Source organism: Anabrus simplex, chromosome 2 (assembly GCF_040414725.1).
Source record: "Anabrus simplex isolate iqAnaSimp1 chromosome 2, ASM4041472v1, whole genome shotgun sequence".
Classification (NCBI taxonomy): Eukaryota; Metazoa; Arthropoda; class Insecta; order Orthoptera; family Tettigoniidae; genus Anabrus; species Anabrus simplex.
Window position 1 is genome coordinate 877,913,317 of NC_090266.1, and position 21,092 is coordinate 877,934,408.

The 21,092-nt window shown below is 41.2% G+C and overlaps 1 protein-coding gene across 1 annotated transcript in view; it reads left to right on the forward strand.

Annotated features, from left to right (window-relative positions):
* Nucleotides 1-21,092, forward strand: part of Cht6 (Chitinase 6) — a 526,853-nt gene that overhangs the window by 257,912 nt on the left and 247,849 nt on the right. Inside the window, exons 3-4 of the mRNA XM_068226058.1 lie at nucleotides 2,994-3,194; nucleotides 18,697-18,956. Of these exons, the coding sequence (XP_068082159.1) occupies nucleotides 2,994-3,194; nucleotides 18,697-18,956 (461 nt within the window). The remainder of the gene's footprint in view (nucleotides 1-2,993; nucleotides 3,195-18,696; nucleotides 18,957-21,092) is intronic.

Consider the following 21,092-nt stretch of genomic DNA (forward strand, 5'->3'; position numbering starts at 1 on the left):
GCCAGGGTGTCTTGCACATGCTGAAGAATGGCGGTTGACGTGGCGTGCGGGGCTGCCACCGCTTGGCGGCGGATGCGCCGATCCTCGCGTGCTGACGTCACTCGGGCTGCGCCTGGACCCCTCGCACGTGCCACATGTCCCTGCGCCAACCATCTTCGCCACAGGCGCTGCACAGTGGACACATCCCTATGGGTATCGGCTGCGATTTGACGAAGCGACCAACCTGCCCTTCTCAGCCCGATCACCATACCCCTCGTAAAGTCGTCTGTCTGCTGGAAATGCCTCCGTTGACGGCGGCCTGGCATTCTTAGCTATACACGTGTCCTGTGGCACACGACAACACGTTCTACAATGACTGTCGGCTGAGAAATCACGGTACGAAGTGGGCCATTCGCCAACGCCGTGTCCCATTTATCGTTCGCTACGTGCGCAGCACAGCGGCGCATTTCACATCATGAGCATACCTCAGTGACGTCAGTCTACCCTGCAATTGTCATAAAGTTCTGACCACTCCTTCTTGGTGTTGCATTTGCTCTGTCGGTCAGTGTATTATTCTGCTTTCTAATTTTACCGACCATTTTTCTTCGACTATGTCTGAGGATCTTGTCACCGGAAATAATTTAGAGAAAACTACTGACCCATTTGCTATTTCGAAAAAATAACTGGTTAAATCACTTTTTGAAGTAATAAACGAAAATATGAAGTCGAATGGTCCCGTATCATTTATTATCTTACGTTCTGTCACAAAAGCTATGGCATTAGCAGGGTAAAACATTTTAAATTTTCCTGATGGAAGCTTTAGTGCAATCTTCAGGGTTAAGGGCCATCCTACATATTATTTTGCATACCATCACTTATACTTGTGATTGTTAATTTCAAATCTTTTCCAACTTATTTGTCTACTTTCCAAGTTCATCCTTGACACTATGAAGTATTGCAAGTGGAGGGAAGCAGTTTTGTTTATGAATTCATTCTCTATTTTCTATTACTCACACTATGATTACTCTAGCTCTTAAGTGAATCATCAACATCAACATCAACATCACCATCATCATTATCATCATCAATGGCAGCATGATTTCTATAAGGTGGGCCGGCGTACTGTAAGGTTGCACACGACAGCTGTGCAAAATGTTGGTCACCCTACAATGGCGCCTGAAGCGATGTTGTCGCCATAATAACAGCTGATTACACAAAACGGTGAGTTTTTAGAAAAATGGGGAAAACGCTACCAGTTTCTTCGGGATGGCACACAGTACAAATGAAATCGGCCGACAGCAATCGCACTTGCAAACCTTCGATTAAGTTTGTAATAAAACATATTATCCCACAAAATGATAAATCTACAACGCGGTTCTTATTATCACGACGTTACAAATTACGGAAGAAATCGGTTAAACATTACAGTAAAAATAAATTCTTATATTTTTTGTAAGTATATAAAAGGTTATAAGCACTGTACGAAGTATAGAATATGTATAGAATGTATAACTCTATCCGAAATAAAGAGTTGTTGGTTAATTTGAAATCACGGTAGTGGCAACTTAGATGTAACAAGCAATCGAGTGCCAACCTCTTAACAGCTACAATTCTCTGCTAAACCAAATTCATACCAAGCCCGTAGGTGGCACTCCAAACCGAAAGTAGTGACATCTATTAATAAACTAGAAAATGACGTGGTTTTCATTAAGTTCAGACTGTCTCTGCGAGACTTCATCACATTCAGGTGTTTACAATATTGCCTACCACTGGGGAGAGGCCGTATACATGTTACAATAATAACAACGCTTCCTGGGCCTAAGTCATGCGCCTCAGGCATTCCCTATTATGTGCACTAAACATTTGTCTCTAGGTAAACTTTAATGTCACGTTCCGTTTTTTGTGTTTAATTCTAGTATTGCTAACGATGTCTCAAGCTGCAATGTAAACTACGGTACCTGTAACAGATTTATTGACTTACATTGTAATAAATTATGCGAAATTTGAAAAAGAAAAGATGAAAAATAAAAAAATAAAAAATGAACAACTAATGCATTACGCGAAAAATACCAGAATGAAAAAATGTAGGGTGTTGTATGAAGTACAACATGTGACAACTCATATGTCAATAACAGGCGTGGCTGGCGGGAAGGCATACACTGATTAATGAAGTCTCATTATACTTGTTTTAAAAATAGATTTCGGATGAAAACATCCAAGGGACGTTTAAAGCATTAACGGTTTTTTTCTTAAATCTGATCTCTGCAGAAACCATCAGTTTTCACCGGCAGTACCGCTTATAATATGAATATTTGGCTTCTTCGATCGTATTGTACTTCAGACAAACTCTCAGTTTATTAGGTCATGTCGGGTCGTACAGTACTTTGGCATGTACTAAATGCACCTACTTGACAAGACCAAACAAGCTGAAGGTTTATTTCATGCTCTTGCAATTTCTTCCATAGAACATCTGGCAACATCTTACACAGCCATAAGGAATTCCTCGTAACTTCTTAACGATCTCCCATGGAATCCATAGAAAACCCCCGTGAAAACGCTATTTAAAGTTTATTTCATCCTCACAACTTGTCCTCCCCTTCACATGGCCCAAGAGTTACATTGTTTAGCTTGAGGTGTGGGAATGAAATAACTCTTTTGATTGATTGATTGATTGATTGATTGATTGATTGATTGATTGATTGATTGATTGATTGATTGATTGATTGATTGATTGATTGATTGATTGATTGATTGATTGATTGATTGATTTGAAAACGCCAACAGTTTCCCTGCAAACATTTTTCAGTCTCTCACGGAACCCAGAGCGATAGGCTCGTGTATTATTATTATTATTATTATTATTATTATTATTATTATTATTATTAACTTTCTAAAACATTTGAAACGATTTGAGGGTGGATATTTCTTAACCAGTCAACAGAAATCACCATAATGTCTTTCTCGATTTTCAAATCACACTCGCACTAGTTATATCGATTATTTTCTGTTTTCAGCCAATACAACGCGCCAGGATGACTCAGGCAAGAGGGTGGTTTGTTACTACACGAACTGGTCGGTATATCGACCAGGAAATGCCAAATTCACGCCGCAGAACATCAACCCATACCTCTGTACGCATCTTGTCTATGCTTTCGGAGGACTTACTCGAGAGAATGGACTGAGGCCATACGACAAGTACCAGGATATTGAACAAGGTAAGAACTATGATCTTCTTTTACGCCACAGAGTAGTGAGTAAAATTTAAGGCGACACTCCGGAGATAAAAAATATGTTTTGGTCATTTTGGTGTATTTTTTAATGATTGAAATTGAAAGGATTGTGTTTCTTTTTTCTTTTCACGAAGTTATTCAGCTGAATTCAAACAATTTATCGCCGCAATAATGCTTTGTTTGCCAATTGTAATTTTACATTTAAATCCCATTTTCTCCCATATTATTCTGCCGAATATAAGAAAATTTACATGGTATACGTATCATAGCTATATTAAGAAACCTGCATATGGAATTTTTGATTGCAGTATTTTTTTCAGGTAGTAGGGATTTTAAAGTCCAAAATTTTAGAACGTAAAAGCTACACAAACTTTAGTACGAGATAGCTCCTTACATAAATTATCTACAGAAAAATCGATACGCAGTGCTTTTAAAAGAAGTATTATCTCCCTAATTAAGGAACTTACATTAAAATGTTAATTGTATATGAAAGAAATGTTCGTGATATTTCTACTTTTATGTAGGTGACATTCCCACAAAGTTTCGTGAAAATCTATGCATTAGGTAAAAATATATTTTTATCTCCGGAGTGTCGCCTTAAGCCATTCACATTCAGCTGTTAAAAATGCTAGCCAGAGTGAAAGCTCACGAGCAACGGGACTCGTATCAATTCATTAGAACTAAAGTAATGTAAATTATTCAAAGTTATCTTGTTCAGAATGAGTCTCTTTCATTAGGCAATGGTTTACAGTGAACCATTCAAATGCCGTAAAGAATCACTGCTTCTTAGTGGCAAAGGTATAGGCTACTCACTTCTGACACACGTCACTCAAGAACATTGTTCAGCAAAGATAATTGAGATAATCGTCGATTTTATCTCCAAGATCCTAGTTTTAGATTAATTATTTGTAATACATACTGGGATAACATTTTACGTCAACTGAATATCAGAAGAAAATAAGCCCTTAGATATCGCGTGACTCACTGGCATAGCTCATCGTGCCGTCTTCACTGTAACGTTCACGAGTTTTAGTCCCACTCACACTGCATACATTATAATATGATATTTTATTTCTAAAGCCTCCGTGGCTCAGGCGGTAGAGCGCCGGTCTCTCACCGCTGGGTTCCTTGATTCAAATCCTCGTCACTCCATGTGAGATTTGTGCTGGACAAAGCGGGGGCTGGACAGGTTTTCCTCCGTGTACTCCGGTTTTCCCTGTTACTTTAATTCCAGCGCCATTGTCCAATATCATTTCATCTGTCAGTCATTAATCATTGCCGGCACGATTCCTATCCTCGCCGATAGATGGGAGCTTCATTCATTCCATTCCTGACCAGGTCGAATGATTGGAAACAGGCTGAGGATTTTCATTTTCATTTGTTTCTACGTCGTGTATTTCATTCTCAGTGATAGTCCTAGAAAATCTTGAAACTGCACTTATCATACTCATACAGAGGATTATTAGCGTACTTTATGCATATGATGCTGGTTAGAATATTACGTCTTGTCCCATTATTATGAAAGGCCATTACTTCCCCTAGAGCTGTAAGCTACTTCAATAAGCAAAGTGTAAATCTGTATGAAGAACACTTTTACAGCGATTTATTTAATTACTGTTTGTATTATACTTGCTTTGTGCGAATTATGCAAGATTTTGTAACTGAGTCGTGATAATTTAAGAACCTCCATATTTCTTGAGGCAAAATATTTGGCAGAGGTTGGAATTATATAATTACGCAAATTAATGGAGAGCAACAAACTATACGCACCACTGGTTTGTTAACAAATATTATGAATAAGATATTTTTAACTTTCTTTTTGCTATTTGTTTAACGTCATATTAACACATCGAAAGTTTTCGGTGACGGAAGGAGAGGATAAGGCTAGGATTGGGAAAGTAGAGACCGTGGCCTTAATTAAGGTACAGCCATACAGGCTGGCGTGAAAATGGGAGATCACGCAAAACCACCTTCAGGGATGCCAGCGGTGGAATTCGAACCCTCTATCTCCCGAATGCAAGATCACAGCTGCATGAGACATAACCGCACGACCAACTCGCTCGGCAAAGATGAATATGAAAACACACCTAAAAAACCTTAATATATCTGTAGTGGCTTCAATCCGATAACTGGAGGCGAGTTTGGAGACAAAGTTCACTTATAAGGACTTGACAGGAAACTTACCGTAAGTTACAATTTCTAGTGTAATCTTTATGCAAATCAAGAATAATTTTACTTGTACTAGTTTACCGACCAATATTAATTCGAATTGTGATTATGTATGGGGGCAGAAATTTGGACCCTATCCACAGATGAGAATGTGGGAGAGGGCGATATTGCGCAAGATATAGTATTTGGTGCAGCGAATGACCATCGAGATTGGACAGTTCGAACGAATCCATATAGAACGCATGAAGGCTGACTTGAAGGATGGAGAAGCGGAGGTAGACCAAGGAAGAGATGGGTGCATGATTTGGAGGAAGATCTACGTCAGCTGGGGTGGGCCGAAGTTGACGGAGGAAGTCATCAATGAGGCAAATGCCCTTCAAAGGCTGTAGAGACGTAGAGTTAGTACGTGAGATTTCAGTTCATTCTTAATCTTAACAAAGGATTCTGTACAATAGTCAATACACGACATGAATATGCTTGGCAGGGAGGAAGTGAAGACGATTACTGTCACGTACGGTACAGAGCCGGACATACATGGAGTTTCCGGAAATGATCTTCCAAGCTTGGTTGGGCGGGACAGGTCAGTGACTACATCGCTTGCTGAACACGAAGACGGCCGTGATTCGAATCCGGAGGAAACATGTGAGATTATTTATATGAATTTATGTTCCTGTGAATAAGGTTCCTTTCATAACTGTTATAGGTTTTAAGGGTGCGTTAAATGAAAAGCTTTCTACAAGGCATGTTCCACTCCTGACACCGTGATCAGATTGAACTTAACGTTTACATACTCACACGTTGTGGAATTTGAGGGCCGTGGTTTATCTTGTAGCAGTATTTAGATTAGTCCAAGGGACTGCTCATCAGACAGTCATTCAGCATCTGGAGGTGAAAACACGATTCTACGTTCGTGAATTGACCTAACAGAGGTTAAAGCACGTGTTCGAGAGCAAAGAGAGTTCAGGTTCGAACCCTGAATTCGTTCATATTTTCAAGCTCTTTGGAATTCACGGGCTATCCAGATCTTGGTTTGCTTTTTCCTCAGATGGCACTTAGGGAAACTACGTTTAATTATGGTGTGTGGACGCTAAAATGGTGAATTCCAGTTGCGACCGATGGAATTCTATAAGAAAAAGGTGAATTCGAAGACCAAATAATAATCCTTGCACGGTGTTCTTTATAATCCCACCTTGCTGTAAAGGAATGAGAACTGGATGTATATCGCAAATCTTCCACAGGCTCTCTTTGTGACCTGAATGTCATTACTCGTCAGTCTCATCACTACCATATCACAACCACAAACGAGACGGAGATACAGTGAAAGCTATATTATCGAGTCAAGAGCGTATACATAAGGAGATGGCAGCGGGCTGCAGAATAGGTATACTGAACGACCACGGTGAATGTGCGTAAGTAGGCTTCAGTGGTGGAGATGCGAGGCGAACGCAAGATACTCGAGACACAAGACGTGTATTTAGACTCAGAGGGAAAGAGAAGTAGTCGGAGACTTGGGAGACTGTATTCAGTGATTTACTGGAAGGATGAAGAGACCACAGTTCTGTTCAGCGTTTTGAATGAATGGACAGAGGGCCCCGTCAGAGCCGAGAATTTTACTCGCATATGGTTAATTCCACTAGCCCGGGAGCTGGGTGTTTGTGATGTTCGTATTGATACCGTCTTCAAATACATACAACACACCACACGACAAACCACACAGAAACATGAAATAATGAATGCATCCTTCCATTAAAGGATTGACGTCAGGAAAGAAGAAGAAGAAGAAGAAGAAGAAGAAGAAGAAGAAGAAGAAGGTGACATAGTACTAGCTGGGATTAGGATGACGTTCAGTTCATTCACTGGGACTTAAGTAAGGATTGAACACAACCACTTTTGTCGGCTACGCGGACCTAATCATCTGGCTGTGAAGTGATGTGTTCAAATCCCACCATCTGTCCGGCTCCATGGCTAAATGGTTAGCATGCTGGCCTTTGGCAAGGAGTCCCGGTTTCGATTCCCGGCAGGGTCTGGAATGTTAACCATCATTGGATAATTTCGCTGACACAGGGGTTGGGTGTAAGTGTCGTCGTCTTCATCATCATTTCATCCTCATCACGACGCGCAGGTCGCCTACGGGTGTCAAATCAAAAGACCTGCATCTGACGAGCCGAACATGTCCTCGGACACTCCCGGCATTAAAAGCCATACGCCATTTCATTTACTTTCATTTATCCCACCATCTGCAGCCCTGAAGATGGTTTTCCGTGGTTTCGTATTTTCACACCAGGCAAATACTGGAGCTGTACTTTAACTAACATGGGAGTTAGCGCAAGTTGTGACCGCAATTGCAGTTGAGTTGTGGTTTGTATGAATATGTTTGAGGTGCTGATTACAAAAATGTATAAACAAAGTGCCATCGTCAATTACACTGTAAGCTACGAAGATTCGATATTCCGCTCACAATGGACCATACCTAACATGGTATCGTGACTTTAGTAACTTCAGACATCGTAAACATTGTTTTTCTAGCTAATGTAGTTATTTTCAGTGTCGACACACGTCGCGTCGTACCGAAGGTCATCTGACGAAGTGTCCGATGTGACATCTAGGGGAGCCAGAAAGACATGACGCATAAGAGTAAGGAAACCAGTGTAATAATGACTCCCATCTGTGTTGCATCAACCTCGGCAGCTAAGCCGTCCGTTTGTGGTGTTACCGATTTCGTACTGAGTCACGTAGCTCTCGCTGTGAACGTAATCATGTGACAATGAAACCTGCAGATATAGTGAGCATGATTGTTAGCCCTTGCAAACACCAAAGAACATCTACATAAATTACAGTAAAGGAGAGAAATGCAGCTGCATTCATAATGAATGTGATAGATGAAACAGTGGCAACCAATGGTAATAATATGCATCGCAAGAATACAATAGACTATATTGAAGAATATGAATACGCAGAAGAAGGCTTGTCTAATTGTGAAAAAAGTATGGATGATCCAGAACCTGGCAGTGAAGAAGGGTTGATAAGAAGTGATGGAAGCCAGCCGTCTGTTTATCTTCCAAGCCCACCGAAGAGGAAAAAGTGGGGAGATATATCTTTTGAAAATGCAAAGGAGATCATTGCATTCCAGGATTGTGGGAAAACTAAAAGATTAAGGTTCAATACAGTACAGAAACGATATCGTATGGTGCAAGACATACATCATCTACGATATTTACCTCACGTGGTAAAGAAAGGTGAGAAAGACCAGCATTCAAGGCTTCGCGTGCTTGACGATTAGGTTGCTGAAAAATTCAGGTTGGTGGGAACTGCTCTAGGTGCTAATGTTTACGACAGAGATAGCCGTGTTTGGGGTTTGGAAAAGGACCGAGAAATAGGACTGACTCGATTCACTGGATCTATCCATGGATGGGTTGCAATTATTAAACAGGGACACCATCTTGGCTCACGGGCAATAACGAAATGTGTAACCACTAAAACATGGAATGCATATAGTGACGTGAATGAAAGATGTAACGAGTTTCACAGTGAGGTGATGTCCTTAATGAACACCATGGAACGTATACAGATTTATAATACCGATCAAAGTGGTATACGGAAAGAACTCCACTCATCGCGAACTCTGCATTTCAAGGGAGAGAAGTCGGTAAGAATTTCGGTGCAGAGTGATCATGCAATAACTCATTCTTACACCATGCAACCTGTTACGTCGGCAAATTGATGCGTGTTTCCAACGATGCTGGTAGCTTACCAGGAACCTATCGGTCAATTTGGAGTGCGGGTAGTGCAACACATGTTGAAACCGCAAAATTTGATTCAAGTTGCCTTGAAGTCCGGCCTATTCACGAAACGAATCCTGACGCAATTCTTTCAAGATGTCTACACCCCATATGCAGCGAAGGAGTCTCTTCTTCTGGTTGATTCGCTCGGGACATATCGTGTCAAAACTCATATCCATGCTATCCGACCTCGAAATGTCCGACCATCCCTCCTGGATGCACACCTTGCATTCAGCCACTTGATGTGCTATTCCTCCGACAGTTCAAGGCGGTGCTGAAGAGGACTGGAGATCACAGTATCCTTAACGACTATCATTTCACACCATCGTGGAAGGATTCAATTTAGTTGCTGATGTGTATTCTACACAATCAGTTCTGTTCTTCAGTCTTCGCAGTTTTTGTGTCCTGGATTGTACAGTATCTGGTTATGGTGACTTCAGACCAGAGAGTTTTAAAACACCGCCCGAATGTTGTTTTGATGTTCAAAAGCAGTGTGACCTGGAAGAATGCTTAATGCAGGCATTCATGAAGTGCTCCTACTGTGATAAGCAACTCTGATTCCGGCACTTTATACTCTGTGAACATGTTCACCCTCGTAACTGTAGCCAAGAGCTACCAACAACCCATGTTTGAATTCGATGACTGAACATTCGCATGATTGTAAAGTGCCGTTTAATTGTCAATGGCGCATATTTGTAATGGACATGTAAAACTTTGACATGCAAACCAAAGCTCTTTTGTAATTGCGATCGCAACTTGAACTAACTCCCTTGTAAGGTCACGGCCGCTGCCCTCTCAGTCCTAGTCATTTCCCATCCTTGCGTCGCCGAATACCTTCGATGTGTTAGTGCGACGTTAAACCACTGGTAAATAAGGAAAGACTGAACACGAAAAGTAATTGCCATAGAAAAGAAAACCTCGTGATCCATATAGCCCATTGAGGACACTGGAGCAGCCACTATCCAACACCCACCCAGACGGTCTGCAGATATCGTAGTGTCCGGTGGTCAGCGTGACGACTGCCTGAGCCATATTATGTAGGAAATCAATAACATGTTGGATATTTGCTCGACAAGGGGCAACAACAAATCATGAAATAAACATCTACATGGCAGATTAAATACCATACAGTCTTGATCAGCATCAATGGCCCTTCCCAGACGCTCCAGAAGACGTTATCGGCAGACCTCCGAGCGACTTGAATTAGGGAAGTTATCCTTTGCGTCTGTCACCTCGTCGAGGATATGTGTATTTCATTAATGGAATACATTATATCTGGAGGTGACGGCGTTGGAGCAATATGCTGTATTCATCAATGTTTTTCAGCCAAGGTGGACAAAGATGTCACGACGGGTTTAGTTACTTTTCTGCAGTAGAATTGCGTCGTTTCCGCCTCTGTGGTGTAGTGGTTAGTGTGATTAGCTGCCACCCCCGGAGGCCCGGGTTCGATTCCCGGCTCTCCCACGAAATTTGAAAAGTGGTACGAGAGCTGGAACGGGGTCCACTCAGCCTCGGGAGGTCAACTGAGTACAGGTGGGTTCGATTCCCACTTCAGCCATCCTGGAAGTAAACCCTTGAGGCGGTAAAGGTGGGATCCCTCGCTGAGTCCGAGGGAAAAACCAACCCTGGAGGGTAAACAGATAAAGGAGGAGAAGAAGAAGAAGAAGAAAATGAGGTTACTTTCTTACTTCTGGGCGCGCGATTCAAATTGACGAACTCGCCGTATTCGCTATGCTAAAGCGCAAGCCGCTGCCCGCAGCTATGCTTCAAGGAGGGGAGGGGGAATTGAGTTGTATGATAGATGGAGACACACCCTGTATTTGTAATTCATTGCGGCCAAGTTTGTGAAGGAAGCAGGAAGAAGGAAGGAAGCGACCGGATTTTGTATGTTAAGTAGGCCTGCAGCCCAATTTCATGGCATTTGTTTCAAGTGGGAAAAACCAACAGAAAAACACATCTAAGATGGCTGGTGGAGGAAAGTAACCTACTTCTCGTCTTAGTATCGTAAATAGTCATAAGTCTGAGCACAGACTGGCGGGTTCGTTCTTGGTTCAGTCCAGTGCTATTTGAAGGTGCTCAAATACTACAGCCTCGTGCCGGTAGCTTCACCAGCACGTAAATGAACGCCAACGGGACAAAATTCCGGCATCTAGACGTCTCCGAAAACCGTAACAGTAGTTGGTGGGACGTAAACCCAGTGACATTATATGTTATAAGAACTGGTAGCTAAGAAAAATTAAACAATTCATGAAGACACTAAGTGAGATGAAGTGATTAGCTCTACACTCGGCCAATTTGGCTCCCAGGAACTGACCTGGTACACAGTTTTGGTGTGGGCTGAGTGAACCTCAGGGCCATGTGCCTCTCTAGAAGTGGAAATATCGTTTCTAAATTTCCTTCTTACCGACGGGGAAACGAACCCACGTCCTTCAAGGTGAACTGAACACGCCTTTACCTTGACTATGCAGCCCCTTGCTAAGGTTCACTCAGTTTCCTTTCAGAAAATAATAATATTATCTGTATGTTAACTCCATTAGGGAAAAAATAACATGTCCTGTACATACTGTACTGTATATGAAAGACGATGGAATGTTTTCATTATATAAGAGTAATATTTTGTGAGAAAGTGTGGAGCAAATGTGACCTGTGTAATTACAGGAACATACTAAAGGAGAGAGCGGCTATGGTATAATATTGCACTCAATACACGATACTCATGTCACGGTAGAATACCTCTTTTATGTAATCTACAAAATCGAAGTATTGTCGTTCACGGTGAAACGCGATCAAACTACAAGAAAGAAAATGGTTTATTTTCCCTTCAAAGAACGAATTTGACGTCGTCGTAACTAAATTTGTATTTGCCGTGGAAACATACCACGAATTGAATTAATACATAGGCCTACTGTATGTGTATGTTTAGTCCTCAGCCCGAAGGCTGGTTGGATCCTCAACAGTTCCGCCAACAGCTGTCATAGATGGCCTAGGCATCACTGAAGAGGCTTACTAGGGAAATGAGGAGTGAGGTAGTTTCCCGTTGCTTTCCTCACCGAGCCAGAAGTTGCTATAACATATCAGTCTGCCAAGCCCACTGAAATGCATGCACCAACTGGCCCTATGAGCAATAGTTTCACACCATTCATAGCAGGGACTGGCTGCGTAAGGAATGGTATTACTAGCATCGCTCATACCTCAGTCACTTTCATATTGTCAAAGCCAATGATAAGACAGAGACAGATCAATGAAAGTAACAAAATTGCTCTAGCCCATACCAGAAGACATAGTGCACTGTAAACACTAGGTCCTGCCAGCAAAGGCATTGAAAACAAAAGCAAGCTCCCAGTTTCACGTTTACTGTTGATATCGTGATCTTAGCCACGAGATCCTCAGTTTTACGTGGAATTTGAACCACGGGTAACTAATACTTCATTTCAAAAATCCCTCATGCATTGGCCGGAACTTGAACCGCCATCACCTTGGAAAGAATCCAGTGAGAACCATCCGGCTACCACGGCCCGTAATACACACGGATACGTAATCGAATTTCAGTTTTCAAATATCACTGCACAGATACAAAAATTGTCACACGTGATCTATGACATTCATATTACAACAGGAATGGCGATTCATATCAGTTATTCAAATAGAACCGGCTGGCCGTCGTACTTCTGTTAACAAGTTTGAAGGGAAATGGATACTTATTATTAGACATACAATGTATTTTTACACAAATTTTATTTTCACCAATTTCAAGGAATCTCTTCACGCCGTTTCGGGACACTGGCATCATACTGCCATCACTCTAGGTCGAAGTACTGGAGAGTAGATTTTGACAGGCACGATCAGACGTGCTTCTTCGTTCCATCACTTATTTCCTGGTGTGAAAATCGGGAACCACGAGAAACTACCTTCAGGGCTGCCGACAGCATTGTTCGAACCCACTATCTACCGGGCTGGCACTTTCCCGGTCACAACGCTATAGGTGTTCTATCAGGCTTGCCTAGAGCTCCTGTATACTGTAGTTCCTGTTTCACATAGCTAACCCTATTTCCCTTTTCTTTTCCTTAATAGGATTCGTTAGGCATGCATCTCATTGCTATTTACGGCGTAATGGTACCTCACCATGTTGTACCCACGAAGGGAGAAGGGTCGTGTTTTTTTTCTATTCCCTATCTTAGTATACGGCAGTGACTAGCTGGCCGAAAAAGATCCTCTCACGCCTGAAATCGATACCACAGCAAGTATCCATGATTCCTTATTGAACAAACTTCCTACTAAGATGGTGAGATATAAATCTGTGGACTCCATGGTGAAAATAGAGAATGTGGTCCACTACCGTGTGGAGTTCCTCCACCAGATTTTCCACCTCAAGAATCTTAGTCTGAATGTTGGAGCGCCCATAATGCTGCTACAGTATCTGATATCCCCTAAGCTTTGTAATGGCACCAGGCTGCAAGTGAAGACTTTATTTAGTAACGTGATCGAGGCAACAATTTTCACGGGATGTAGTACGGGAGAAACAGTTTTCATCCTCCACATTCCTTTGATTCCCTCCGACTACCACTTCCTATTCAAACGACTGCAATCACCCGTTAAACTAGGCTTCGAAATGACAATAAACAAAGTTCAGAGGCAGTCTTTAAAAGTTGCTAGTGTGGATTTAAGAAATAATTGTTTTTCCCATGGCCAGTTATACGTGGCCTGTTTACAGGTAAGATCCATGGACAGCCTTGTGATTCTGCAGCCACGGGGCGAACGAAAAATGCACTTAACAAGAAGGTTTTATAAAACAACCTTAATTCAACAACAACTATGGACAACATAATTTGAACGGCAGTAAAATTCAATTGTGAATGGTTGTAGACAAAAGTGCCTGTCATAATAATAAGGATCCTCAAGTCGAGCGTGGCGGGCAGTAGGCAAGGGGCCTGCCATTATAATGAAAACACCCCAACTCAGATATGACTGGCACTAGGCAAGGGGACCTTCCATTACAGTGAAAACTCCCCAGCTTGATTGTGGCTGGCAGTAGGAAATGGACGCCTGTCATTATGATAAAATCTCTCTAACTGGAATGTGAGTGGAAATAGGAAAGGGGGCCTGCCTCTGTAATGAAAACTCCCAAAGTCGATTGTGACTTGCAGTAGACAAGGGGGCCTGCACTTATAATGAAAACTCCTCAACCCGCACTTTGCATGAGAAACGACGTGTGGCAACCTCCCCGTGCTGTTTCTCGGGTAACACTAAGAGCAATGCAACGTAATAAAAGTTTACGTCACAACGTGTTTAGTATTTTACCTAGAATACTGTATACAACGTGGAATTCCGTAGCGGAGCACGGGTTCATGAGCTAGTGCTTTATAAAGGGCACAAAAGGAATATATGTGCGACCTTAATATAATGAGGATCTCGTGGGAGTTCTTGTGCTAAGACAGTGAGCGGAAAGGTACTCTACTCCAAATGATTACAAAATTCGGCACGAAATTAGAAGGCCCGAGATTCCATCATAAGGCACTGCGTACATATAAACAAACAAACAAACAAACAAACAAACAAACAAACAAACAAACAAACAACATAATTGCTTAATAAGGTCCAATTTGTTAAAACGTGTGAAACTGATAAGACATGCTTTGATTCACAGTGTTTCCTAAAATGGAACCTTGCCGTTCACGTTTTCATCGCCGTTCTCTTCGACATGAATTTCGGTACTCCATACATTGTGTATTGCCTATTACGAATCGTTAAGTAGAGGTATAAACTCATTATTATAATTAGGAATACTAACTAGACAATGTTATATCAATTCGTATTTGACATTGGAAATCATATATACAGGATGAAGCGTAATTCGCGCACTCGGGCGTCGCAGCGCGACTCCTCACATGCCAGCAATAAAAAAATGTCTCTTACAAAATTTCGTCTTGCGAGTATTTCCGGCAGAAAAACGACGCTGAAGAGTAGCAATCTGGCAACACTGTAACCACATATAGGGTAACTACCTCTGTCAGCAGAAGCTAGTCGTATTGTACAGTTGGTGCAGTGGATAGAGTTTTGGGTTAGCATGCAGGAGGTCGAGTGGTCGATCCTGGGTTGAGGCGTATGTTTTTCATCATCTGTTTACCCTCCAGGTTCAGTTTTTCCCTCGGACTTAGCGAGGGATCCCACCTCTACCGCCTCAAGGGCAGTGTCCTGGAGCTTCAGGCTCTTGGTCGGGGGATACAACCGGGGAGTATGACCAGTACCTCGCTCAGGCGGCCTCACCTGCTATGCTGAACAGGGGCCTTGTGGAGGGATGGGAAGATTGGAAGGGAAAGGCAAGGAAGAGGGAAGGAAGCGGCCGTGGCCTTAAGTTAGGTACCATCCCGGCATTCGCCTGGAGGAGAAGTGGGAAACCACGGAAAACCACTTCCAGGATGGCTGAGGTGGGAATCGAACCCACCTCTACTCAGTTGACCTCCCAAGGCTGAGTTGACCCCGTTCCAGCCCTCGTACCACTTTTCAAATTTCGTGGCAGATCCGGGAATCGAACCCGGGCCTCCGGGGGTGGCAGCTAATCACGCTAACCAGAGGCGGCGTATGTTTTTTATTTCGTAAATGTAGTTCAGGTGGTATGGTATCTGGCATCTTAATCGTCAACAGTGATTGCAGTGGGTCCTCTAGAAACCATTTGCACTTACATACTACGATCCTAGAAATGGACGAACAATCGTTTTCATTGGTCAGCTTTGAAAGGCGCCCTTTCCACGTCGTGGACGTGAATTTATTCGCACCACTTCCTCTACTAGATGTGTAACCTGTTTGTTTCAGCTGTCTATTTCTTATTAGTCTAACCAGGTATTTGTTGTTTCAGCGTTACAAAATGTTGTAAATGTAGGATGCATGTGACCTCAGAAACGGTGTCTTACTGTATTACAGTAGGTAATGTCAGATGGAAATTAGCAAATAAAAAATGCTCCTCAACCCAGGATCGAACAATCGACCTCCTGCATGCCAACCAAAAACTCTACCCACTGCACCAACTGTATGGCAAGACGAGAACGTGCTGACAGCGGTAGTTACCCTACATATGGTTACAGTGTTGCCAGATTGCTACTCTTCAACGTCCGTTTTCTACCGGATATACTCGCAAGACGAAATTTTGTAAGAGACATTTTTTTATTGCTGGCATGTGAGGAGTCGCGCTGCGACGCCCGAGTGCGCGAATTACGCTTCACCCTGTATAATCAATAAGTGCCACTAATAAAATAGCCTATCGATATTAATTCTGAAATTGTGCCACTCATATATATATGTGCTATTAATAACGATGTCTACTCTTATTTCATCTACCGCTGTGCCAATTCTTCAACGTAATATAATTCCTCAATCTACATTTTATTCTGGGAGACATTCTCGTTCTGTAGGGCGATAATTCCTAATGTTCCTACATATACATCAATAAGTATCCTAAAACTCAATAACCACGCCTAATGTTCCACATTATATCACCAATCGACATTAAATTAGCTGGCCTGTAACTCTATGTTCTCATCAACATGACTTAACCTCATAGCTTTCATTTTATTTATCATGGATTATCCATATCTACCACATGGATCAGTTACAACAACTTCCTTTAACCTTACGACGAAAATAACACATTATATCTTCAACACTCTGATTTCTCATATATCTCTTCTTATTAATCTACCTGAACATATATTCTCATTTCGCTTCCACTAAATATTATTTCTGTTATGGTTCGATACTCCTTCGACGATATATTCTTCTTATAAAGCGCGTATTCCTAATATAATCCATTTCTTCGTGCAATAAAGTCATTACAGCCATGTCTGTCGATTTAGTTTACTCAAAAATTAGGTTATATTCTGTAATTCATGTCTACTCTTCTCAATCTCTCCCCATTTCACAGTAAAATAAACTTTCCGTGTAGATTGGAATGTTAAAATCGATATACACACTTCACGTAGGTTGACAATAACCTATAATTGCATTTTGGTTATATCTGCTACTTAAATTGGTACACACTCGCGGATAACTGCTTAAGATCTAACACTGACATTCACAATTTAGCACATATAATTCGTTTGTAGGTAACACTCAATTGCTTTTAATTTAATACAGCAACTACTATATTAATTTTTAATCTATATCGGAAACTTATCTCTTATCTCTACTCGAGTTGGTCAGCTGCTGGCTCCTGGTTGTACGCTATGCCATCTCTGAGTAGTAAGACTCCATGTCCGGTCACGTCACAGCTGGTTACTGGGCATCGCAGTCTTGGCCTCCGTCATAGTAGCCTGGGCAGTCTTCCTCCATCAGCTTAAGCGATTCTCATTATATTGGCGGTGTCCATGCAAGAAGAAAACAATATTATATGTGCAGAATAATTAGCTAATTCTTTCATTCTAAACATTACCAGATATGAATGAATGCTAGTATTTTTTTATATATCTCGAAATTCCGCTCTTATATTAACTCAAATGCGGCTTATTCTCATTAAATAGATCTTTTTCTTCACGTTGACTAGTGCTTCTAGATAGTATTTCCTTTATTCTCGATTATATTCAGCCTCTTATAGTGCTAGAATTCGCCCTTTCTTTTCAATCTTGCACTGGTCCGTATATTCCTTTTTCTCCCATATTTCAAATTGAAATATATATACGTTTCTCCACGCCTTGACTAATTCTTTAGCTGTGAATAATTGATATCTTCACCAAAATTTATGTTTTTAATACTCAGTTCTCTTCCTGTCTGTTAATCAACGTTTTCTTGGTTCCGAGTAGACTACTCTTTTAATGCGATCTTCTTTCTCAAGATAGTAAGAATTATTTGAATTCAATTATTTTTTCAAGACAATAGTTGTTCCAATATGAAACTCTTTTCCGATGGTCTTTCAAAAGCCTCCGCCTTCTAAACTGTGATTAACTTGCCTCTTGGTGATAGTTCATATGTGTTCGCGTTGCAGCCGGCGCACGCCATTTTGTCCGCTACATCTCCGTGAATAGGATCGCCTCGACTGTAGCGTAATGGTACAAATGGTACCAACCCAGGATTTCTCTAAAATTACAATGTGGAAACTGTGAAAAACCATTTTAAAGGTGACTGATGTGGGATTCAAACCTACCTGTCCGAAGAGTCTATGGATACTCGTTGGTTGCTGGTTGAGATTTTGAAGATGTTTTCTTTCATTCCGTACACTGAAGGGGTAGAGTGGGGCACTTAGAGGGTAATGCCCTCTCTCTGGCCAGGATATGTGTGATGATTTGCGGTGCAGCGAAGGACGAAGGACATGGGATCGGCCGTGGCCTATAAATCAGAATTGTCCCAGCATATTCTTGGAAGTGAGAACGGGAAACAGTGGAAAAACCATCCATAGGACAGCCGACGGTGGGGTTTAAAACCCACTGCCTCCCAAATACAGAGGTGCTAAGTCGTAGCCACTCTGCTTGGCGTGGTTGAGATCATAGTAAAAATGAACACATGTTGCTATTTTCTTACGAGGGTTAACTGATTGTAGTGGTGTTACTTTCTAGGTGGCTACGCCAAGTTCACGGGGCTCAAGACATACAACAAGAACTTGAAGACACTTCTCGCAATTGGTGGCTGGAATGAAGGCTCTTCACGATTTTCACCTCTCGTGGCAGATGATGAGCGCCGCCGGGAATTCGTACGCAATGTCCTCAAATTTCTGCGTCAGAATCACTTCGACGGGCTAGACCTTGATTGGGAGTACCCTGCCTTCAGGGATGGAAGCAAATCCAGCGATCGAGAGAACTACGCAGAGCTCGTCAGGGTAAGTTTAACTTTTAATACGGGTACTTGAAGTTCTTGTGAAATTTTTACTTCCTAAATTTATCATCTGAATGAAAATAGCCCTTAAAACTACATTCAGTAATGCTCTCTTATAATGCTTTGGTATTGTTAATGATATCCTGGTAATCACCTACTTTTACTTACGTGTTTCAAATCTGTTATTATTATTATTATTATTATTATTATTATTATTATTATTATTATTATTATTGCTAGGGGCTTTACGTCGCACCGACACAGATAGGTCTTAATGCGACGAATTTCAAATCTGTACTTTTAATTCTTTCTGTATTTAAGTGTGTAGTGATCGTTATTTGGGTCTAAGAATTACCAAGTACGACTCCCGACAATCTGTTTCCTATGAGAGGATATTCAGCTGCCAGAGGAGAGGTGTGCGATCATAGTACTGATTTTCTCTTTTGTATATATTCACACTGTAAACGGAAGAAGGGAATTGTCTGTGCGCTACCCATGTGCTCATATATTGTCAATATGAAGGCAGTTCTCACTAAACTGAGTATCATAAACAGGATCAGTGTATCCAAGTTGAATGATTCATTTACGAGCAAACCCGACTATCCTGAAGAGGGCTGAATTATTAACACAAAATGCAGGCATTTACATTTTTATCCGTACAAACAGTTTGGAAGTACTGAACGGAATAATGTATTCGCATGTACCAGGAATAATAATAATAATAATAACAATAATAATAATAATAATAATAATAATAATAATAATAATAATAATAATAATAATAATAATAATTGTGCCGGGGTATCCCGTGGAACGCAGAGGTGAAAGAAGGTGGCGGGGTGAATGGGTCTAACTACAATGTCAGGAATTGAATTTCAAACTTAAACTGAAGGTTATATTTTCAAAAACTTCAAACTTAACAATTTTTACAGGTACAAGTAACAAACATTAAACAAGTCTAGGAAGGACAAGATTAGTGGTATTAACAGATCGTGGGCTTCAAGCCCTCACTTTACTTTTCCTGAGCTCCTACTCAAATTTACAAAAGAGCACAAATTTATACAAGGGCAGAAATCCCCTAATTCAAAGAGCACTTGCTCATAAAATACAACATCTAGCCTTCAAGAGGCATACAGTAATCTTACTTTGAAAAAGAGCTAACAGGCTCTCAGTTTAACAAGCCTATTCAAGGCAACATCAACATACAATTTCTGGATTATACAGGGGTATTTAATACCCAACCTACTGGGCCTTCATGGAACAAGAATAACGGCTAAATAAATGGCCCGAACACAAAATGAATGGAGGCGAATACATGCACTCCTAGATATGAACACTTAAAACCTAAAGGGCACTAGGCCGATGAAACAGGGGCTATTCCCAAACTATGGAGGTGACTCGTATAAGAATAAATTAAAACATTACAGAAAGGAAGAAAACCAGTTACAAAACGTAGTCACCTCAACGCAATATGAAGGGGAGCTCGAGAGGGTACATCACTCTCTATCTCCGATTTACAGTTAAAGGTTTTATGAAGTTTTTACATTAGCTGGCAGAAAGTTACATTTTTAGGAAAACTAGGTTACATAGTTAATGATTCGGACCTTTCCCTCAGGTTAAACTGCGGAGCTAGCAAGAAATAAAGATGTTATGTGGCCATTACCTTGTCGATGTACTGCTGCCTGATGAAAGAGGCCGCCCGCCTCCTGCTTTGACACACACACTTAGTAAGATGACGATCGATTGGCCAAGAAACGAGAAAATCCTCAGTTTATAAACCCTCGGGGGAAGTTCGAGATCATTCAAGATTAAATTAGCCACACCCTCTCACGTTTATTGGTCAATTTAAAAGTTACACTCAAAATCGAAGAAGAAGACTGTGATTGGTAGAAAATTAATTACAGAAATTAGGGATTAGCTAGATTCAAAACTGGCGGAAATGAAAAGGAAATATTGCCAACCCAAAAATAAATCAACATCAATCACTAAAAAAACTTATGAATACAAAACTTCTTTCAATTATAAGTTCTTATACCTCGCACCAGGATGCATGATCATAGTTTTTAGTAGTGACATCTGTGGGAGAATGTCCAAACTTCTTGATGAATGGCAAACAAAAGAAGTAGAAATTCACACAGGT